The 22,103-nt window shown below is 47.8% G+C and overlaps 8 protein-coding genes across 8 annotated transcripts; 3 read left to right on the top strand and 5 right to left on the bottom strand.

Annotated features, from left to right (window-relative positions):
- Positions 1–350: 350 nt before the first annotated feature.
- BO88DRAFT_402647 (Zn(II)2Cys6 transcription factor) lies at positions 351–3,663 on the bottom strand. The gene is made up of 8 exons (XM_025706154.1): positions 3,580–3,663; positions 3,442–3,486; positions 2,855–3,382; positions 2,453–2,794; positions 2,103–2,384; positions 1,503–2,056; positions 994–1,451; positions 351–921 (listed from the first exon to the last, which is right to left on the bottom strand). The coding sequence occupies exons 1-8, from the start codon at positions 3,632–3,634 to the stop codon at positions 603–605; spliced, it is 2,583 nt and encodes an 860-aa protein (XP_025566217.1). The 5' UTR covers positions 3,635–3,663; the 3' UTR covers positions 351–602.
- Positions 3,664–6,916: 3,253 nt separating this feature from the next.
- On the top strand, positions 6,917–7,683 carry BO88DRAFT_477178 (iron-sulfur cluster assembly protein CIA2; the record flags this gene model as incomplete). Its single annotated transcript, XM_025711966.1, has 2 exons — positions 6,917–7,142; positions 7,214–7,683. The coding sequence occupies 2 exons, from the start codon at positions 6,917–6,919 to the stop codon at positions 7,585–7,587; spliced, it is 600 nt and encodes a 199-aa protein (XP_025566216.1). The 3' UTR covers positions 7,588–7,683.
- Positions 7,684–7,779: 96 nt separating this feature from the next.
- Positions 7,780–11,081, bottom strand: BO88DRAFT_433298 (116 kDa U5 small nuclear ribonucleoprotein component; the record flags this gene model as incomplete). The annotated part of the gene is made up of 4 exons (XM_025709412.1): positions 10,999–11,081; positions 10,767–10,924; positions 8,474–10,702; positions 7,780–8,342 (listed from the first exon to the last, which is right to left on the bottom strand). The coding sequence occupies exons 1-4, from the start codon at positions 11,016–11,018 to the stop codon at positions 7,780–7,782; spliced, it is 2,970 nt and encodes a 989-aa protein (XP_025566215.1). The 5' UTR covers positions 11,019–11,081.
- Positions 11,082–11,284: 203 nt separating this feature from the next.
- On the top strand, positions 11,285–13,364 carry erg10B (acetyl-CoA C-acetyltransferase). The gene is made up of 5 exons (XM_025706153.1): positions 11,285–11,539; positions 11,622–11,671; positions 11,737–11,812; positions 11,885–12,374; positions 12,455–13,364. The coding sequence occupies exons 1-5, from the start codon at positions 11,475–11,477 to the stop codon at positions 12,971–12,973; spliced, it is 1,200 nt and encodes a 399-aa protein (XP_025566214.1). The 5' UTR covers positions 11,285–11,474; the 3' UTR covers positions 12,974–13,364.
- A 74-nt stretch (positions 13,365–13,438) lies between these two features.
- BO88DRAFT_402643 (putative ZIP family zinc transporter) lies at positions 13,439–15,215 on the bottom strand. The gene is made up of 3 exons (XM_025706152.1): positions 15,077–15,215; positions 14,752–14,940; positions 13,439–14,690 (listed from the first exon to the last, which is right to left on the bottom strand). The coding sequence occupies exons 1-3, from the start codon at positions 15,120–15,122 to the stop codon at positions 13,546–13,548; spliced, it is 1,380 nt and encodes a 459-aa protein (XP_025566213.1). The 5' UTR covers positions 15,123–15,215; the 3' UTR covers positions 13,439–13,545.
- An 860-nt stretch (positions 15,216–16,075) lies between these two features.
- On the bottom strand, positions 16,076–17,957 carry BO88DRAFT_383298 (Atg14 domain-containing protein; the record flags this gene model as incomplete). Its single annotated transcript, XM_025704662.1, is given in 2 exon segments — positions 16,076–17,265; positions 17,282–17,957. 2 exon segments carry the CDS (start codon positions 17,955–17,957, stop codon positions 16,328–16,330), a joined length of 1,614 nt encoding a protein of 537 aa, XP_025566212.1. The 3' UTR covers positions 16,076–16,327.
- A 1,151-nt stretch (positions 17,958–19,108) lies between these two features.
- On the top strand, positions 19,109–19,692 carry BO88DRAFT_423229 (uncharacterized protein; the record flags this gene model as incomplete). The annotated part of the gene is made up of 4 exons (XM_025708635.1): positions 19,109–19,336; positions 19,388–19,446; positions 19,501–19,565; positions 19,628–19,692. The coding sequence occupies 4 exons, from the start codon at positions 19,109–19,111 to the stop codon at positions 19,690–19,692; spliced, it is 417 nt and encodes a 138-aa protein (XP_025566211.1).
- On the bottom strand, positions 19,634–22,010 carry BO88DRAFT_402641 (putative LMBR1 domain protein). The gene is made up of 3 exons (XM_025706151.1): positions 21,255–22,010; positions 20,157–21,155; positions 19,634–20,098 (listed from the first exon to the last, which is right to left on the bottom strand). The coding sequence occupies exons 1-3, from the start codon at positions 21,802–21,804 to the stop codon at positions 19,917–19,919; spliced, it is 1,731 nt and encodes a 576-aa protein (XP_025566210.1). The 5' UTR covers positions 21,805–22,010; the 3' UTR covers positions 19,634–19,916.
- Between the last annotated feature and the right edge of the window lie 93 nt (positions 22,011–22,103).

Below are 22,103 nucleotides of genomic sequence, written 5' to 3'. Positions count from 1 at the left end.
GCATAACATCTCTTATGTCTATTCTCAACGGCGTGCTTGGTTTGTAATCTATACTGCGAATATTACACTTTTCACTATATCACGTCTCTGTTCCTGCCTGTCTCATAATTTCTTATGATTATAGTATCAACTGGGGTCGTCATAGAATGCAATTGTATAGAGACTATTGCGAGCCGATGGAGATTTATCTCGGTCGACCGAAGTGGCGCAACACAACAGTGCCAGAATGAATGAAAACAATCTCAGTGAGCGGACGCTCTTATATGCGGAGTGATAGATCATGCGATCACAGCGTTGATTTGAAATGAGATCCTTACGTTACGCGAGAGATAAAAGAGAGAGAGAAGCAGTAGCTAGAACTTTGAGCGTTGTGGTACTCATTTGCATAAGCTATCGTTTGTACATGGAAAGCATGTCTGTTTTGGAAGTAAAGTATCATGACCAGCATACCTACAGGAACCAGCTACCAAGAAGACACGCCAAGGTGGAAAGAGCGAATCTCTGTGGTGGGCGCTATGAATCGCAGCAACCAAGAACTCTAGAAGTGATCCTTGCGTTCTGAATTCAGCCCCGAGTCTCCCAGCTGTGCTGAATAGAACGCGTTACCGCTGGCGCTTTGAAGTGCCTTCGGTTCCTAGGTCGACTGAATAATTCCACCGCCGTTTGAGACCGTTTGGATCGTACACACTAGCTACACTTTGTTGCCAATCTCGCGCCGTGAACAAAACTTGTTGCCCGGTGAATTGAGTTTGTGGCATGGGAGCTGGCGCGACAGGGGTAACCTTTGATTGCTGCTCATATTGTACGGGGAAATGGTCAGGCAAAGAAGGTTGAACAGCCTGGGCAGGATTGCTCAAAGCCATTGGTGGAGAGTTTGTTGTCACAGTGGGTGTACCAATAGAAAATGCCATATCCCATTGACTACACAGTTTGTAACAGTCAGCGGTCATTTCTCGGTGTTAATATTCTTCTCTTGGGAAAGGGAGTTCTTACTTGATGATGCGAGTAGGATCCCAGCTATTTTCATCAACCAAAGGCGCATTCAATCCGTGGGTGGAGATTGATTGGGAGGGGATCAATCCCAAGGGCTGGAGCTGAGAGGAATCGGACTTTGAATCTTCAGTACCAGCTGATATTGGAGGGGTTACAGGATAAGCTGCATAACCCACTCTACTTTGAACGCCAGGTACTTGACTGATTTGAGAAGCGTAATGTGAATCTAGTGGCGGGCTTGGGTGATATGGCTCGGAGGGACTCCCATATGGGAAAGTTGGCTTCAAATCGAAAGGTCGGTTCACATCAGCTGAAAAGGCGAAACGCAATGAATCAATTTGCGCTTGTAACTCTGGCATAGGCCAAGCAGAAGAACATCGCTCCAGTATTCGCATGTGCCGTGTGAAGTATTCCCGCGCGTCCGTGTGAAAATTTGGGTCTGGAGATGTTATGGCCACCTGTTGTAGTGTTAACTGACCGTCAATACCATAAAAGCTCAGAATTCTCACAAGGTGCAGCATTGTGCATGTCAAGATGGTGTAGATTGTGAAATTTATGCCTCTTTGCATGAAAAGTAGGCCGGATAGCCCAAAGCGGTTCAGAATGGCTTCTTGGAGCCTACAAAGGTATTTTGCCGAAGAGTAGCATAACGCCATATGCATCTTCCAACCCCCCCCTGCCGCAAAAGATTTGGAGGCTATTAACTGTGGACGGTGCAATAGGATAATCCCAAGATGACAGTGGGAGTGCATGTTCCCGACAAAATGTGATGGAATCCAAGGTGGTGAGCCATCGGGAGGATAGTTGACTTGAAGATCCGGTGGTAAACTCTGAAGCCAGTCGGTAAAGAGAGGGTTCTTTTCAACGAACTTAGGATTAGCCCCCCAATCTTTTTGTTTCTTTATCTTATGGTATATATCGGCAATGATGCGGATATGGCGTGCATTTCGGACGAAGTATGCATACTGCCTTGACCGATCCATTTCGAACTGATCAAGGCCTCTGATATCCAAAGTCGGACTCATATTCACTGTCTCATGGTCCACACCATAATCGGAGCGCCCTGAGACTAGTCAGCCAGTATATACTACGAGAATCGGAAGACGTACCCTGCGGCGCCCCTATCATGACTTCGACAACTAAGAGGGCCTGCCAGACCCGTGTCTGCACCAAGCATTCTACAGGATTCAGGTCGCAAGACCTGCCTTCCGTGTGGAGATTGTTATGTTCATGGATATCCAGATCTTTCGCCATGGAGATGATTGTTTTGACAGTTTGCCAAGAACGGTAATAATAACCTTTCTTAGGCCGTGACTCTCGAGCCTTCAACAGTAGAAGCAGAGCTTGTATCGTACTGAGGCGAGGTTCGTCCATAAAACTAGATTCGTGCCCTAACAAAATGATTCGCAGTCAGTATACGACGCGGTCTACAGGTGCGTGGATATCTTTGTCGCCTCACTGTTTGCTAATGCGAGCCACTGTGCTCCTTGTGCCGGGTCGTCCGAAAGCCTCCCTGCGCATGCAAATAGTGCCTCGAGTAGAAGCGGAGATATTGAGCTTCGTTCGTGTTGCCACTGATAGTACAGATGAGATCGATGGATGACAGGGACGTAAGGATGTATATCATCAAAATATATCTTGAAATAACTCATGACCTCGTCATCAGATGGCATAAGTTCGGGCGGGATGCGTATAGTGGCGCCAGCTCCGGTACTGAGAGGTGGTAACTTTTCGTCTACTTCATCCTGAGTCGGGATTTCCGGTTCAGCCCTCTCCCTTCGTTGCTGTCTAATGTACGGCGCTGAGTCTATGTTAATACGTTCCGTCTGCAAGACACGTTACGAAGGTTGAAATATCTCACCAATACCAGTCTCGTCTATCTTGAGCTCCCCTAAAACCTCGCTGAGGTTCTCTGCAGTGGACTGGTCGTGCTCAGTGTATATATCACTTTCTGCGGCTCCCAGAGGCTGGGTTTGATCGTTGGAGAACATCTGAGACTGAGTATATTGATGATGTGGCGGTATGGCCACTTGAGACGTCCTCATGTCGTAGACATTTGGCTGACCTGGAGTAGAATGCGCAAATTGCGGATAGATCCCGATGTTGTCATTATATGGGTGCATGCTACTCATTGAAGGTGGTCCGGAATCTCGATAAGTTTGGGGGCTTGTATATGACGATAACGAGGGGTCTGATGTGTTCGACGCGCCCAACGAGTCGACAGGATTGGTTTCAACGCTTTCCGCTGCAGGATACTCGCCATCATGCCCGATTGTTGGAGGAACGCATACTAACTTCAAGCGTGTGCATGCCGAACAAGGCCAAGTGTTTGTTGTAGCAGCATCACACTTGATCTTCCGTTTCCTGCAGCCATTGCAAGCTCGCATTACTGAAGATAGGCTTGTAATCAGACGCAACGAAGTCAAGTCCACTATCGGTCAAACATACCTTTGAGCCTCTTATGCCTGTTATGTTCATCAACGAATACATAGTCTGTATCAAAAGTCGTCAACATATAACGGAAGTAATAAACGGGCAATTTATTCAGATGACAAACGGTAACTAAACGGGCGGAGGGGGGCTTACTTTTCTGGCCTTCCCTGGGTGGGCCTGTCGGGGGTGTGAATGTGAAACCTTGCATTTTTGCAGGGACAAGCGACACAAGTTATGAGGCAGCGCAGAAAAAGTGGATCGAATCAGCATGCACCAATCTTCAGGTCCCGGAGAAGGAAAAAAGAGGTTGAGGCAATGGAAAGTATCCGCAGGACCTGCCTTAATGCGGACGAAACCAATGTGGAATGTATTCTGAACCTTTTCACTGTCGACTTAATGGGCGCTAGTAGGGTCTTCACTCAATTGTAGCTTTAATCCCACACTTGCGCAATGGATGCCACTCCTGTTCTAGATAGGGAGAGGAGATGGGAAGGAGGTGTAACGAGTTGCGACCGAGAAGAACGATGCGGAAAGGTAGGAATATCTATCGTCAATCGCGGGAACAAGACAGCGTCATCCGGCAATGATAGAGTGTGACCTGTGATCTCTGTACTATGGTCTCCTGCATCGATCTGATCAGTCTTCGGGTCATAGATAAATGCCATAAAGACAGCGTAGCTATGAGAGTAGCGGAATTTGAGATTCTAGGAGTACTGGCGCAACTGACAGTTTCATAAAACGTAAGCTTCAATAAGGTCGAGTTTGCTGCGATCCCATTAAGCGACGACAAGAGAGAATTAGAAGTTCAGGGAAGGGAAAGATATGAAGAAGCTGCGATTATATATTACCAGATGTCAGTTGTAAACGATGACAGAAGTGAGGACAAATGATGAAAGGTAGGGTAACAGTGAGAATCCGGGCCGGGGACGGGGAAAAGACTATCATTGAGGGCATAACTCGAGAGGGGAGGGAAACAGAAGATGACTTCTTGCATATGCCGGAAATCCAAGAGCGGCCAACATTGAGATATGGGAAAGAGATCCACGATATATGGTGAAGGGAACGTAAAGCAAGCGGAGGAGTTGTTGGTACCTGATATGTTGAGTTGAATGACTTTCATCCAGTCTGCATCGTTGACCAGTAACGTCAGTATGGAAATCTCGCCATTGACTTTGCACTATGAAGGAAGATGAAGTCGATTGGCGCATCACACTTGGAGGCGAAAGTCACCATCTGCATGAACCGGTGTTGGTACGGAGACGGCTAGAGGATCAAACGCCGGGCTTGGGATGATGGGTAATTTGCAGGAGCAGTACGGAGTAGAGGCTTGGGATAGCAGAGAGGCAAGGAAGATAAGAGCATCAGGGGAATCGAAAGCCCACCGATACAATCAATGATTTTCCCGGATGGAAATAGGATCTCCGTATAGGAATAGGGAGGATGCCGGGAACTTGATGCGGTCTCCTTAGCTAAGTCATCACTCTTTGCCGCCTCATTCTCCTGGTAACGTAGTTGAGCCGTAGATATTAGCAGACAGTGTGGTTCGTAGTAGTGCACGGAGATCCGAGCGATCAGTCAATAATAATAAAGAGACGAGACGAGTGTGCGGAGACCCGACAACAGGGGTGGGTAAACACGCTCGATACCCTGAGGAGGAGTAGAAGCGGGCGCGTGGTGGAAGGATCTTTGGCCTGGCCTAGGTAGTAGGTATGCACCACTTTCTAAGGATCGTTTCGGAAGTTTGAGGGGCCTTTGGAACTAAAACCTCCCCTCCCCCCCCGGGTCACTCCCAGTGGCACCCAAAGTAGTGTGTGTCTTCAAAATAGGCCGGGCCTCATGGCCGTCGGTTTAATGGGACCGTGGTCCCCCTCGTCCCCTCCACGGGAAGGACGATCCCTAGTTAAAATCGGGTTCTTAAAAGGATCTTGATCTTCTTGGCCTTGAAAATAGTGCCCCGAACTACGGATTGCGACGTACAGCTATTGATTTTCATTAAGGGGGAATTCTTTTTTTATTTTCACTTTTCCCTTTTCCCTTTTTCTTTTTCTTTCTTTTTCTTTCTTTTTTTTTTCTGCGCGTATTGTGTGCTTTCAGTATTAATTCTGGTGCTTCAGGATGTTGTAGTACTACTAGTAGACTTTTCCCCGCCCATGCGTACTTAATTAATACACGATCCACGCCCTCGTGCACGCTATCTAGCCCACCGTATCCAGTAACCATGTAGCTACTCTGTAATAGATAGATAGTACCAGTTAAACAGACTAGACTAGTACTAGCAGCATTATCCATTATGGAAAATGGCTTTCAATTACCTGTGTGTACAAGATGCCTTGGTCGTAATGTGACACTGACCGTTCCCCCCTCCCCCCCGGCCCCTCCGGGTCCCTCTCCTCCTCATTTCCTTCAGCTGACGCCAATCTCAACATGTCAAGAACTCGAAAGCGTCTTGTTTATCTCATCAAAACAAACCTAATGACTCCCGGAGGTTGAAGCAGTGGTTAGGGTATCACCAGAAATCTTTCTGATCCTGCTTGTCTGGAGTGGTAAGCTTACTGTTTCCCTTGTGCACGGCTAATGGTTACGGTACTGTTCGAATTAGTACCTAGTACTATGACACAAGCTATGTGTGAAATATGGAGGACCTTTGCGGAAGTAATTTGCTTGGGTCCCATTAATTGTTATGATCAAGCAACATAAGAGAAAGATTCCCCCCAAATAACTAATCAATTAGATAGCAGTGATGCGTCATTCTGTAAACCAACCCCTCCCTCCTCGCCCGCTCAGGAAACACAACAGCTCGCTAGGGTGGGGACTTCTTGGTCCTTTGTATGCGACTAGTAATCGCTGCTGCTTGACTTAAATTTGTTACACTCTACTGGATCTAGAACATGATCACCTGTTGGTAGCTGCCTAGACACAAGTAGGCTATGATGTTGATGGTATTTAGAAGCATCGACAGCATGGATATACTCATACTTACTGCGTTAGCGCTGCTGTATTCGGAAAAGTCATTTAGATTGTCGCAGTGCCTATGTACACTAGAGTACTCGAAAGGCTAGTCCGCCCACCCGAAGTTGTACTTTGCCCACCTGGCTGATGTTCATACGCACTTCTTGGGTATCTGCACGCGTTTGGTTCTTCTACCAATGTATTCGTTTCCCTCTTCCTCCTTACTCTGATCTTCCATTCTCTCTCTCTCCATTTCCTAGATCCATAAAACAACTAGTACAGATTAAAGACATAGAATCTTGCTTGGGTTTTATCTGCCGTTGGGAAACAAGCACGAGAAGCTTTTTCTTTTCTTTTGACCGATATCAAAAGCAACCAACCATCGGGGAAGGGAAAAAGGTTGTTCCATTTCTTCAAGACGCCGCATTAGTTGAGCATATGATGTGCTAGGGCTTACCATCCCCTCTTGTCCCCAATTTGCCCCTCTCGGTGCTTCTTTCGCGCTTTTATCGATAACCACTTGTATGCAGCATAAGCGATCATGGAGTCCTCGATGCAGAATTCGAATCCGACTATTTTGAATGCTGCAGATCTTCCCACCCGTCTGCGTCCTACATCATGCAAAGCGGGCACTTACGGAGGCGGAATCCTTGCGTCAGCGCTCCCCTCTCTAGCGGATCCCACCAACTTCAGTCTTAGTGAATCGGAAGAGTCTGATGAAGATGTTGATTTGATGGAAGAGCCGATTGATGAACAGGAGATCTACGGTAAGCTCATCGCTTGTTCCTAAACAAGGGGACCGAGTCGCCCGGGAGCCGATTACCTGACAATCTCTCAGATCTTGTGTCGACCATATCCGACCCCGAGCATCCCATTTCACTTGGAGCTTTGGCAGTCGTTTCGCTGCCTGACATTTCTATCCAACCAACCCTGCCGGATGTACCGAGCTCGCTTCTTCGCACAGTATCCGTTCTCATAACCCCGACGATAACACATTGCAGTCTGGCCACAGTGATAGGTCTTGGTGTACGAGTTCGATTGGAGCAATCATTACCTCCGCGTTTTCGCGTGGATGTCCGGATCAAGGAAGGGACACATAGTACTGCCGATGAAGTCAATAAGCAATTGGCCGACAAAGAAAGGGTGGCTGCTGCACTGGAAAATGGTACGCTAATGGGCGTCATCGCAAAGATGCTCGAAACGTGCCAATAATCCGATCGTACTGCTATTCGGACGCCGTTTATGACCCTCGTCGGCGTCTCTACTATGCCATAAGAATACCCGTTTCGACGATGACTCGATTTGACTTCCGATAGTTATACAACAATATGAAAAAGAAAAAAAGAACAAGAGCCACTCACGGCGCTTGTTGCCGCTTCTTTCCACCTATCGACAAAAAATAGCTCAGGAGTCTAAAACGCCACTTTCCTTCAAACCTTTCCAGAGCTCTGGTTCCAAAAACTTGCTGACAGTGACATCCTCAGCCAAACCTTTACGTCTCCGCGTTTTCAAAACGAAGTCGCGGGCTGTGGCCATGGCGGGCGCCATCTCTAAGGGCTTTAATTTGACATCGCGATCCAGTGGATCCCCTGGGACGACGCTCCACTTATCGAAGACTAGACTAACAGCAGCTTGGCCCTGTGTATGGATTCGGAGATCTGTTTCAAATCCGAATGAATCTATCACGGGGATCAAACCACGGACGGAATAGAGTGGAGTTCCTGCTATGGGTCCATCGGAGAGTACATGGCCCCTTCTTCTTGAAAGGACTGTGTACACTGAAGCGACAGCGTCCGCCGGGCCAGTCATCGTGCAAGAGTAAATAGGTTCCATTAGGCGTGGTGATGCCATGAGGAAAGATGAGTAAATCGCTCGTCGAGCTGTGGGAATGATTTGACCACCTCCCCTGTAAATGGCTTGGTCGGCGAGAGAAACGTCGGTGAGCCTGAATTTCGCATTCCGAATGGCTATTCTTGCAGTTAGTCACAATGAACCGCTCTTCTTCTGCTTCTATAGCGATATAACCCCCCCCCCCCTTATGCGTAGGATCTGGGTGCTATAATTCTCAAAACATTCAAGGGAAGCATGGTGCACTCACGTTCTTCGCAAAGAGGACCTTCTCGTGTTCCCCAAGTAAATCCTTGCGTGATAGAATCTCTTACACTCCCAAGCAACTTCTTGTCGATCTGCGATGGTAGCGTATCATCCTGTAAAATGTTGGGGCCCATCTCGTCTGGACCGAAAGCCCAGATACTCCTGGCTGCAAGTTTGTCCCAGTCGTACCGCTCTTCGAAAAAGCGCGATACTTTGCGAATCGGATCTTTAATGTTGACAGCACCGCTCTCGATATCCTCGGCGATCCCTTCATCCAGAGGCTCTGCGATCATCGTTATTTTGTTCTTCTTGTTTGGCGTGATCGAATAACACATGATAGCCGAGGTCTCCACAACAGTCTCGCAGAAGCGTGTAACAGGGTCTGAAACCTTGATCTCCATTTCAGAATATAGTCTTCGTAGGTCATGAAGCACGCAGTCCATATATAGCTCGCCCGTTCCGAGAACTACATGTTCACCAGACTCCTCCACTTTTGTGGATATCAGCGGGTAGCTTTTGTTGACTTTTCGGAGACCCTCAAGCATCTTGGGCAATTCCGACGGATTAACTGGCTCGACAGCAACCTTGAAGACGGACTCTGTTATATGCCGAACTGATCGGAAGATGTATGCATCCTCATCGTCTTCCAAGGTGAGAGGCACGATAGTCGCCGTCTTCACAATAGAGTTATCCACGCCTCCTAGAAGAACCAAGTTGCCGGCAGGTACGCCGCTTGTTGGGATGTTATAGCAAGACTCAGCAATCCATGTGTCGGAAATGGTCGCAATAACCATGTCTTCTTCATCTTCGGGGGTATAACCTTCGCCAAGGACACGGACCTGTTGGCCAGGACGAGCTGTGCCGCTCATTATCCTACCGAAGGAGTGAAATTTTGAACCGTCCGAGCTGTTAAAAAGTTTAGTAACATGTACGACCAGTGGACCATCGGAATCACAGGCAGCCATAGCTGCCGCCACCTTAGAATCGAGAGGCCCAGTGTAGTACCGCTCAAGCTTCTTTTGAGCACCCTCTGCAGGCGAAGGCACATGCTGGAGAACCATATCCACAAAGCCTGTTGCAGACCCGAAGAACTGTTCACAGACAAGGTTGAGTAAAGTCTTTGCATCTGTCTTGAGCTGTGACGGCTTAAGACTAATACCAACGCTCGAAAGCGTTTCCTTTAAGTCCTCTGGGCTCTCGCTTAATGTGTGCGAGTAAAGTTTGTATATGGGCTCGAGAACAAATTGAACAAACGTCCTTTTAGAACCTTCTTCCACTCCTTTTCGTGTGAATTTTCGACTCTTTGGATTGAAAAATATATCGCCCCATAGGCGTAAACAGAATGCGGCTGCTTCAACCTGTGGATGCGTCTCAGAATACATCTTAGCAAATGAATGCAACGTGAAACACCAGCCCATGGAGGCGCAAGCAAAAGCGACGTTTCCCTTCTCAGGGCTCAGGCGCCTTGCAGCACCCTGACCAGGCAGTACGTTCTCGATGATAGTGTTGACCTCCTCGATCACATGTTTCAGCTTGAAATAAGCGTCATTCGGAGGAATCTTCAATTCCAGGATTAGCCTGTCCATCTTGTTCACAACCAATGTGAGCGGCAAGTCTTCAAGGATAGCATGCTTGATTATCTGCTCGGTGTTGGCCTGGACACCTTCAACCACATCTACTACAAGAACCACGCCATCAACCAACCGACATGCAGTAGCCACCTCGTCCACAAAGTTCACATGGCCCGGGGTGTCAATGATGTTGAACAAGTGGGATTTGCCCTTTGTGCCCTGGAGTACCAAGCTCATGGGTGACGCTTTGATGGAAAGGCCTCTTTCTCTTTCCAGAAAGTGAACGTCGGTGTAGCGTAGTTGTTCCTCTTTCCGCTTGCCTGTTCGATTCTCGAGGCGACCGGTGAGATCATGGGTCTGAGTGACTAGCATGTCCATGAAAGCCGTTTTCCCATGGTGCAAATGACCGACGAGAGCGATGTTACGTGTTTGGTCCGGGTAGCTGAGCAGATCTGTCATAAATTCCCGTGAATAATAGACGGGAGGCAATTCGGCTTCTTCGATCGCAAACTTCTTCTGCTGGACCGGGGCGATGATGGGCTCGGACAGAGGCTGTGCATCCTCCTCCTGCACCAGAGTCTCGACATCCTCGCCATATACCTGTTGTGCACTGGGATAGTATTGTTTATCTTCGTGAAGGATGACCGCGTTTGACGGGCCCTCTGTGACTGGTATCAGTAAGGCGGACCTTGCAAACAAGATTGAACATGGAATAGGTAACTCTACCATCGACATCCATTAACTGTTGCTCATCGACATCATGCGCTTCATCGTCGTCACCATCCCCGAACGCCTCTTCAAAAGCGAAAGCCTGGGGATGGGCATCCTCATGACGCGGAGACTCCTCGTCCGACCCATCTACCTCTCCAATATAGTTGCCAAACCTGCCGGAAAGCAAAGAGAATAATCAGCCGTGCGCAGGGTGGGATGAGGGGCATGGTGACCAATTGAGACATACTCATCGTAAAGATCGTCCATTTTCCAACGTGGTTGGACTAGAGGCGAATCTTCCGGGTTTACTTTTCCTTGCTCTCGGCCTCGTCCACCAGCTGGAGAGAGAGGCTCGCGTCGGTTTGGCGATAAGTTTCTAGTAGCTCCGGGACCGAGCTTGGCGTGTTTGCATGGCTCCGGCAAGTTACTCCGAAAGTAGTACGTTTGTCCGTGACCGCCAGTGGCCGCCGCCCCGCCTCCCGAGGCGAAAAAAATAGGGTAATTATTATTGTTGTAAGGAGGGGCCGGCGGCGGGCAGGCCAACGAGTGACTGACTCGGAAAGCAAACAGTCCATCCCGTTCGTTCCCTCGTGGCCTGAGCTACCATTTCACCCTCATTTGTTATTTATTCAAATAGCCTGCCGGTCTTCCTTTAACTCCTTCTTCTTTCCCTCACCCCTTTTCCGAAATCGCTTGCCTTAAAAAGCACGCATTTGCGCCACCATGTCTTCCCTACCTCCGGTCTACATTGTCTCCGCCGCCCGCACTCCAGTGGGCTCTTTCCTGGGGTGAGACTTCACACCGGGCCGCCGCAGGCTCTCAGATAAAATGGTTCACAGCGAAGCTGATCCTAGTTCCCTTGTTTTGCAGTTCTCTCTCGAGCCAGACAGCTCCGCAGCTGGGTTCCCATGCGATCAAAGGTGTGCCCGCAGTGCTGAAGCGATGGATGATGTGCCCCCTGATCGCTGACTGCTTCGATGTCTAGCTGCTCTTAACAAAGCCGATGGGATCAAGCCTTCCGATGTACAGGAGGTCTTCTTCGGCAACGTTCTTTCTGCGAAGTGAGTTTTCTTGCTTCCTGTGTTCATGACTACCCTTTGCCATGATGCATGCTAATGGTCCGAATCAATCAGTGTCGGACAGAACCCCGCCAGACAATGCGCTCTTGGCGCCGGACTCGACGAGTCAACCGTTTGCACCACTGTTAACAAGGTCTGTGCCTCGGGTTTGAAGGCGGTCATTCTCGGTGCTCAGACCATCATGACTGGAAATGCAGACATCGTTGTGGCAGGCGGTACTGAGTCCATGTCCAATGCCCCGCATTACCTTCCGAACCTCCGCAATGGCGCAAAGTATGGCCACCAGAGCTTGGTGGATGGAATTATGAAGGATGGCCTGACAGATGCCGGAAAGCAGGAGCTTATGGGTCTGCAGGCTGAGGAGTGTGCTCAGGATCATGACTTCACCAGGGAGCAGCAGGATGAGTATGCTATTCGGACCTACCAAAAGGCCCAGGCTGCCCAGAAGGCCGGCCTCTTCGACGAAGAGATTGCACCTGTTGAACTTCCCGGCTTCAGGGGTAAGCCCGGTGTCACAGTTGCTCAAGATGATGAGCCCAAGAATGTGAGAATTCATTTCCCACGTGAGGCATCCGTGGTCCAGGTCGTTCATGTCCAACTGACTCTTTGGCTTTTATCTTCTAGCTCAACCCTGATAAGCTTCGGAGCATCAAGCCCGCTTTCATTCCTGGCTCTGGAACCGTGACGGCCCCCAACTCCTCTCCTCTTAACGACGGCGCCGCCGCTGTTGTCTTGGTTTCCGAGGCCAAGGTTAAAGAGCTGAACCTAAAGCCTGTTGCAAAGATTCTCGGATGGGGAGATGCCGCACACCAACCCAGCAAGTTCACCACTGCTCCTGCGTTGGCGATTCCCAAGGCGCTCAAGCATGCCGGTGTCGCTCAAGATTCCATCGATGCTTTTGAAATCAACGAGGCTTTTAGCGTTGTTGCTCTGGCAAACATGAAGCTTCTCAACCTACCTGAAGAAAAGGTCAACCTTCATGGTGGAGCTGTGGCGATTGGCCACCCCATTGGTGCCAGTGGTGCTAGGATCTTGACTACCCTGCTCGGAGTTCTCAAGGCAAAGAAGGGCAAGCTCGGCTGTGTCGGAATTTGCAACGGTGGTGGTGGTGCTAGTGCCATGGTAGTGGAATCTCTCGTCTAAATTAGGAATTCTTCTCCCCTCGTGAACTAAAATATGCTGTCGCGAAATACGAGGAGAGCAAGATGATATAAGTACCCTGATCTTGCCGATGCTTAAAAGATTGGGCATCATGTCTTGGGTCAGGGTAGATGGGTCTTGAATCTGACGAATTGCAATATAATAAATACATGAATCTGTTCTTTTGTTGGATAGTCTTGTTTATCGTGTTTATCTTGGCACAAGCACTGCAATTGACGTATTTAGTACAGAACATCCGTCACCAGCAGTGTACGATACCATAAAAGCCTTGAGGATTCTGTCTCAATACCACTATTAATGAGACATTAAGGGCTGATGGCCAGTTTGTCGTGTACTATACATGGCCATGCTACTACTACATTTTATTATTATGGTTGGTCACCTTCGCTTATCATACAACGTTCGGCTGCTGCGAAATACTCTGTAAACACCCATTAGCCAAAAGCGCCTAGATATATTAGGGTATTAGCTCTTGATTGTGTCGTATTCTTGATGACGTTTCTTAGGATATACTGGCTACAATGCCTCATCAACAGAGGAGTCGTAGAAGATGTTCAAGCAAATGCCCCAACAAATGCCATAAGTAGAGCGCCTCCTGCAACGGCTACACAAGCCTCGACACGCCGCTGACCCCTGAGCGTCGCATAGCTTGATTCACTAAGGAAGTCCTCTGCCAGAAGTTCAACAAGCCCCGCAAATAATAATAGCCCGCTACTGATTGCGTTGGTTATTCCCACGGTGAGTAAGCCTGTGGTACTTGCTGGATCATAGAGGTTATGCAGAACAAGCCCCATAGCTTGCCCTATGGGGGTAGTGGTTCCATAGGCAAGCGCCATGAGCCACGGCCTGTACGATGATGGGGGAAAGAGATCAGGGATCAAAGAAGCTATCCGGGATCCGAGAGCAAATCCTTCAAAGGTCTGGTGAAAGCAGATAGCCACAAGAAGGACGATGAATGATGTCCCCGTGGCAACACTGAGGGCCATTCCGATGAAAATACTGTGGAAGAGAATTCCGGCTTCGAGCAACAAGCATTGAAGCAATTGGCGCTGTGGATTCTGCCTGGATGACTCGAGGTCGGTCCCCTGATGTACGCTACCATGAGACCGACGGCGACCAGAATGCCACGGCTGCTCATCCCGGTTCTTCTGGGAATTAACGCGAGTATTTTCGAAGGAATTTGGCTCTTCAAATTCCCTGTCGTTAAGTTCGGTAGACACAGCCGAGTCTTTGATGTTTGGCCTTGAAGGCCCACTGACCGGGGATCTTCCAAGTGACGTGGGAGAGTGTAGAGCCATGTCTTCCCCAAGGCTGTCAAGGTGGACATTGTCGGCCATTCCGTTTCCGTAGTCAGTGTCTTCCTCTTGATCGTCACCTGCGAAATCCGCACCGACGTCGCTGATCAACTGGTCGTATTCGCTCCCATGGACATGGCCTGCACCTTTCAGTGCAAAGAACATCTCAACGAGAACCACCACGAATACAGCAATCATAGCCACGAAGCCGGCCATGGCACGATAGGTCTCGCTCCAGAAACGAGGGAGACAAGGGTCGGTCAATGAAACAAATGCTGTAGGGAGGAGGTGTACGAAGGCTGTTGCAATGAGTACGCCTGTTCCAAAGTGTCTAGAAAGGAAAAGGAACCGGCGTGGAATTGGGAGGCGCGGGAACCGACGAGCGAGGACGGGGAATGAGCACGCTAATATAACCATGAGTTAACAGTCAATCACCCAAGAAGCTAAAGAGAAAGTAAACCGTACCTAGCGTGCTAAGCACTAAAATAAGGAACAGTGCAAAGACATGTATCGGCGTGTTATAGGCGCCTCGCTCCCTTGATCCGCAAGTCGAGGTGTCATCGTTAGAAGCTCGAGCATAACTCCGGCGGGAAAGCTCCGTCCGCAAAACAGATTCAGGAATATCGGAGATTAATGAGAATATATATTCAGTCCCTGCGGATATAGTTCTGCGTTAGTAGAGAACGAAAATATACCGTGCGGAGCGAAGCAGGCTGGGAGTTGGGCCGGTCAAGACATAGAGAGATAGATGTGCGTCTCCCATAGTATGTTCCCTTTAAACTAAGCCTACCTAAATTACTGGAGTCAGTCTGACCCGGCTTTTGGTTTCCGTCCATTCTCGGCTAAAACTCATATAACGATGTACTCTCGCCGCATCCATGACCTGAAAGCAAGCACTGGGCGCCGGCACAGGCTCACGAACGATTCAGAAGCAGCCTAAGTCGCATCAGTAGTTGTAAATTTTACAATGCAGCGGAGTACATACAGTTGCTTCTGCGAGCAGGATAACGCCGGAAGTTCTGGCAGCGAGCAGTCTCAATGACGTGATGCACCTAGCATGTCTAAAGGAGAGGACGCCTAATCGACATGTAGGGAGACTTTGCCGGTAATCCGGACACGCGGCTCGTTTGTCCAGATAATCTTATCAATCAATGCCGTGGTTCTCGCTTATCTAATCAAACCGCTGAACATTGAACTAACGTAAACCACAATCGCGCGGCCCGTACAATCGCGCGGCCCATCTTGTAATTCCATATAAAATATGTCTTTCTTAGAACTATTATATCTCAATCATTCCTTTATTTAGAGGGCTATAACTTTGTATATGGATTATAAATATAATAATAAATATACCAGGATTATTCAAAAAATTTTAAATAATTAATATATATTCAATATCTTGATAATTTAAAAAATACAGGTAAATTACATATATTTTATATTACCAGCCAAAATATGTAGCAATAAAAATCTAAAAAAATATAAAATATAAATTCATTGAAATATTAATCTATATATTCGAAACAAAGTCTAATGCATTGTTGGTGGTTGAAATATTTCAAATTAAAAAGTAGTTTTTATATAGCATGATTAGATGGGCCGCGCGACTGTGGGTTACGTTATGGTTGTTGGATTGATTAAGCTGGATAATCTAATCTGGATAAACTCGAAGGAGTGACGTACGAGATACTGAGCACACCACAGATGTTTCAGACGGCAATTATTGAGGGTCAAGATTATACTAGGGAAACCTTTATAACCATCAGTTGCTAGTCTAAATGGGCATAATAATATGCTGTAAAGAGCAGGACGTAGCTCCTTGAAGTACCCCATACGGGGTAGTTGAATCCAATTCGGAGAGATATAAGTGCGCCCGAAGGGGTCGTCTCTCTCCGTCCAGCCACATCGTTGTTAGTATCTGATGATTCTCACCCAGAATTGTTGATTAGGGAGAAAAGAATACTAAGTGTAATGCACTTCTTGGCAGGCGCTGTTGGCTAATGGAAGTCTATTTATTTCGTAGAATTTTCTTAATCCGATACTACCTGTTTCTCAGCTTTGTCCAGCCACTGGTACCCTTCATACGAGTGGGTCCACGAGGTCCACTGAGGTTGCCTGCGCCAGCAACTGTATCATTCACACTATCCCCGCTAGTATTACCCTGTCGCTCCGGTGAGGCAGAATTGGTAGATGGGTGTTGAAGAAGTATGGATTCCCTCGGTTCCTGACTTGCGTCGTCCCAGTCGCCTTCCAGCAGCTCCCATTCTGCACTGGCCATTTCACCCAACAGAGTTGATTTCAGCTTATCCACGATCTTTGTTGGAGTTGGAAGTCTCCATGTGCGCATGAATTCAGCCCCCTCGACAGCACCCAGAAAGGAATGTGCAGTGCCATGCGAGTAATGCCCTAGCATAGGGAATGACATTGTGCGTTGAATTGTAGTCCTGGGCGAATCTTTTGATACCCTCATCTTTGCCTGTATGTCGCGTCCAGCGAAGGCTCTTGATAGTGTCGATGGCTGCGCAGGTGGGGCCACAAGGAGTTGCCACAAATTCTTCCCAACGTTACAAACTTCTTCCCAGGACTCTGATGTTATGTTTATACCTTGAGTTCGACATAGCCACGAGACATTCCATGCCAGTAATGTTACCCCTTCAAGGAATAGTGCATAAGTTCCAGGGTCTTCCCTAGCCAGTTTGGGAAGTGCTCTGTCGATGGATAGGGGCCGAGGTCTGGAAGGACGAGGCGACGCGGTTCTAGTCCCAGACGGTACAGATGGTGGGTGTAGTAGCGAATATGTTACGGAATTTGGATCCCGTGAAAGATAGGACGCAGAGGGTGCGCATATAGTGGGTATAGGATGGTCTTTATGAGGTAAGGTGATTTCCGCTGGGAGTCTGAGAGACAGATAATGTGAAACAAGGACGAGAAGGTGAGCAACATTGAAGAGTGAGGTGGATATATAAGCTGGCGTGACACCTGTACAAAGCATTACTAACTGATATCCATTGAAAGTCGCAGAGCTGTAACTTTCCGTTCATGTCCCTCAAATCGATGATATCTATACCACCCATCGTGTAGACCTCTTCGGATAATCCTTCCTTGGTCCTTGTTTTCCGCTGTAGCCCATAAAGATTGGCAGCTTCTCGGCAGAGGAATATTCGGGCTTCTGCGGTCTTGCTATGGAGTGAATGCCAGAGATGATCCGTCCTCTTGGTATTATTCTGGATGTTGGCCAGAACTGCAGCTTCCCGCTCGCCGAGCTGATACTGCGCAGATTCAGAGTCCGAGTGCCGTCGCGCTAATGCGAGCTTGCGTTGAGAGATTTCAAGTCTTTTGTCCTTGATTTCGGCCGTCAGGTTTTCGAGTTGATCACCAAGTAGCCTCATCCTTTCACACGACTCAGCTTCTCCTTTAGCAATAATCTGTAAGCTTCGCTTGGCAGAGAGCCCATTCTGGTAATCAAAGGCATTTTCTTTGATTTCAACTGACCATTCCGCTCGGGTCGTCTCAAGGCTCACTCTAGCTTGTATGTGTTCCGCGATAGATTGTTTCTCAAGCAGGACCCTCGCGTTCTCGACCCGCAGCTGATACAGCTGACTACGGGCACAGGTAGGGCAGAAAAACCGTGTTCGCGAAGCTGGGGCGCGAAAACATGTATGACAGCTCATCTCATAAAGCTTTGTCTCGCTCTCGGTTGGTTAATACCGCCGTAGCTCACAGTCGCATAGCCTTGGGCTTCCAGTGATGGATTACCAACTCGACTGTCTGGCTTCGAGCACGTATGTTGCATGAACAAATCATGAAAAAGGGGGAAACTCATGTCTTAACCGGCTTAAGTGATGATAGGGGACAAAATATGTTCGATAAGTGTCACTGGGATTTACTTATCTGAAGCCAACGAAGGGGACCGCCGTTTGCGTTACGTCACCTGACCACTCGTGTATATGTACTGGGTGTTTGACCTGAGGCATATATACGTGTTACATAAGCGACATCAGTTGTTGTAACTAGTTAATCATCACACCGCTCCTTTGTGCTTAAGTGCCGTATCCGTAACAGTAGTATCACTGAACTTACAGCCGAGTATTACAAGCTGGGAATTTACCAGCTTCGGTTCAATATGAAGTAGTTGTTAGTATAAACAAAGACTATATGTCGCTGTATTGTTACGAGGCATGTTAGTTCAGCATATCAGCCGGCTTGCCCTTACACTGAATACGTTACCGAAACGTATAATTGCGTTTGCAGAAGCCTGTTGATTTTTCTATAGTGCTGCTTAATCGCAACTATCAGCGGTTTCCAGGAGCAGAATGATGAAGTTATTGGATTTCGACGTAGTGATATGGATCTGCAGGTGATCACCACTTCCGGCGTTTATAGCCTAAACATATCAATTGAAAGCAGTATATGCGATGTAGTATGGTGGATAATTACGATCACCTGACCCATCTCGTTTCCCCCTCAGGGAGTTTCGATGCTAGACTGAGCCATTGATTAAGTTCACAAGTTGCGTACTTCTGCCATACACTCAAGAAGATCGAAGTTCCAGCGCTAGGCGGTGTAAGTTGAGCCACGCATACTTTCTATAGTGTGTATGCTAACACTTGACGGTGCTCCCCTGGTACGTTCCCAGTTAGTTGAGCATCGAACATCAGCATGGTCTGCGAAATTATGTGGTCTATGTCTGCACGATATATCTAAATCTTCCCTTTCTGTATCTACTGCTACTGCTACTGCTTCTGCTTCTGCTTCTGCCTTTGCTTCTGCTCCTATTCGACGCTCGATCCTTAGCCCGAGAAGCTATAGTCTAGCCATCGCCATGACTTCTCTAAGCAGGGACCTTGCAGGCTCCAATTTTCCTGGTAGTGATTTGCATCAGAATGACCTTCACACCGATCCTATGAAGGCCCTTCAACAGTATATGTCTCCACCTGGAAACCTTATGGACTATGATTGGGACCAGCTCCAAGAAGAGTACATCGCTTCTATGGAAAAGCATGAAAATGCCGAAAGAGAGTTACGTAACCGTGTCTCCAAGTTGCTCGAGGTGCTTACAGCCGTTATTGATCTCGTGGTCTTTATCTAATATATTTTTTAGATTTTCATGGCGTGGTCGGAGACAACTATCATGCGCGATGAAATTAGAGCTTTAAAAAGGTTGGCCCTCCCAAGTCCCCGAAGTTTCAAACACAATCACTGATGCTATTGTAGATTTAAGACGCAAATGAAACATGTTCAGACATCTGAAGAAGATCTGGAACTGAAACGTAAACACTGTACGTAACATCAGTCTCAGCCTAAACCCTTTTTATGTATATTGTTGCTGACGATGACTCAGATGTCGATGTTGTAAAGGCTTTCGAAAGTGCCCTCGCGTTATTGAATGACCGCCTCAAACCGTAACATTACTCGAAGGCGGCTTCTTCGAGCTCTTCCCTTCGATTCCATATCCCATACCAAAATTGCAGAAATTTACACATTATCACAGGTTATCATACAATGTATCCAATGAAGTTCCACTGTTCCATTCGCATAGCAATAGGTAATTTAGACCGAACTGTTACAATCTAGGCTATCACTGTTCCACGATATCAACATGATAAGGCAACATAAGTCCAAGTAACCTACTACCCTGCTCTAGTCGGGAAGTTGTTTCGTCCACCAACGCTCTCATAGGTGTCACCAACACCTCTCCCAGAGCTTGTCAGTAGCCGTTCCTCCTCAGCCTCTTCAGCTTCCTGGTCTAGTAGACGTTCATCAAGTTTCGGATGGCGGATGAAAGAGGTGATCAAGACGAGCAAGTAGATACCTGAGATTTTAGATCTCATAAGCCTATGGCTACCTCCAATGTGACGGTTTCCACTTACCGAGAAAGATAAATTGAGACCAGAAAAATACTGTACCGAAGAAGGGATAGCTTATTGTCACGCGGTTGAGGAACATACTAGTGACGCTGGGTGTGCAGACTTGCTTGGCAGCTGTGTTGTCTGTTAGTTCCGAGCATGGCTTGATCAAATGTTTGTTAGTCAAACAATCGTATTGCTGGCCCTGGGGGCGATCACAGAATGTTTGTGGTCCAAAAGTTGCGTACTGGGGTGCAACAAGCATGGGAATCGAATAGTCCAATGCTAGTATTGTCAAAATCAGCATGGCAGTGGTCAGCAGCAGGGCTTGTGGAGACGTGTGCCCCCTTCTGATCCGAAATATTCTAATCCAGAGAAATCGAATGCCAATGGTGGATATCCCGACCACTGAACTGCCAAATAGCAACAGAACAACTACTGTGAAGACGGCGTAGTCAATAGGAAAAACCTTGGCTGATTGAACGAATACCCAGTTCATGGGATTAAAAACCCCAATGCGACTGAGTATGTATCCGCAACGTTGTTTGCAAATAGAGTTCTTGGCTTTGTCAATTGCCGTCAAGAGCATTGATATCCATATCATGAGAGCCATTAAGAGAATGGCGATGCCGCCTAGGAGCTTTAATGGGCGGAAGAAGGCCGTGGTCTTTAGCCATGCCCTCATAAATCGGCTTCGACCTTCACCGTCAGCCTCTTCTGCTAGGCGTTGCCGCCTGATAAGCGTCCTCTCATCTCGGACGAGGGTATCGAGCTCTCTACGTTCCTTAGAAGAGAGAAGACCCGGATCTCCTCTACAGCGCCCTTCCAGCTGGCGCTGACGCTCTCGATTAGATTCGAGCTGCGCACCTGTCGACGCTTTCCAGGTCATATCTGAAACAGATGGAGCTGCCCGTATCATCCTCATGGGAAGAACAGCAAGGCCCGTTGAGGTATATAAGACATGAAGGAACAGACCCATTGTTATCAATAACCCAAGGGTGAACGTAATGACCCTCTCGCCGCCTAGATGGAAACCAATCAGCATTAGATTATGATGAGCAGGTATGTTGAAAAAGAAATGCACGTAAGGACATGCTAGAGGGAGGCGAAGGGAGATCTCACGATTCTCAGCCAGAAGCTTCCTGAGATAGTCTGAAACATTGCTGTCCTTGATATTCGAAACAGGGACAAGAAAGCCAACAATGAAAAGCACAACCACTATCGCAATAAAGGAGATAGTGTACTTGAACGCGGACCAGAGTCGTTTGGCAGCAGATTGCTCACCAGATTCGATGGCCACTTCATCGTATTCTTCGTACCAGAAATAGACAAATGGGATTGCGAGGAGGCACAGAAATGCATCAAGCGAGTAAAGGAGATAGTACACAGCCGTTAATAGAGAAACAATCTTGTCTACTTCATCCTGAGTGGCCCATGGTTTTCTTTGACCAAGCTTCGAGGATGTGGTAGAAGATATCAAAGCAACATCCACGGGCAACAAAAGAACAGTGGCAAGTAAGCTTGTAATCGCGACAATACACGTGAACGTCACAACTGAGGAGCGATCCCGAGGCGTTTGATATGTATAGATGAACACCGACGCTACCATTACCAGAACAGCTACCACAATAGCGTATACTGCCCATATAAGGGATGTTTGTAAGAGGGCCATCTTAATTATAGGGATAGATTAGGCCCTACAGAAGGCGAAAGACGGCCGTTCCGCAAAGGGTTGGGCGCATGTATGGTCAAGACTCCAAATCTGATGGGAATTCTCTCATCGGAGTTGGTGGATAGACGAGCTAGATTCTATTATGTTTCAAGTTGTAACCATATCCACATCACTCAAGATGGGCATGACGATAGGTATAAGCAAGGCGGGCAAGTAGAGAAATAGATTAGTTGGTGAGACCATCAATTAACGTTCATTTTTGGTGTCAAAAAGTCCGCATGTATTACGTCATCGTTTGG

The sequence above is a fragment of the Aspergillus vadensis genome, assembly GCF_003184925.1.
Source record: "Aspergillus vadensis CBS 113365 unplaced genomic scaffold BO88scaffold_4, whole genome shotgun sequence".
Classification (NCBI taxonomy): Eukaryota; Fungi; Ascomycota; class Eurotiomycetes; order Eurotiales; family Aspergillaceae; genus Aspergillus; species Aspergillus vadensis.
This window is presented reverse-complemented; position numbering and strand designations above follow the sequence as displayed.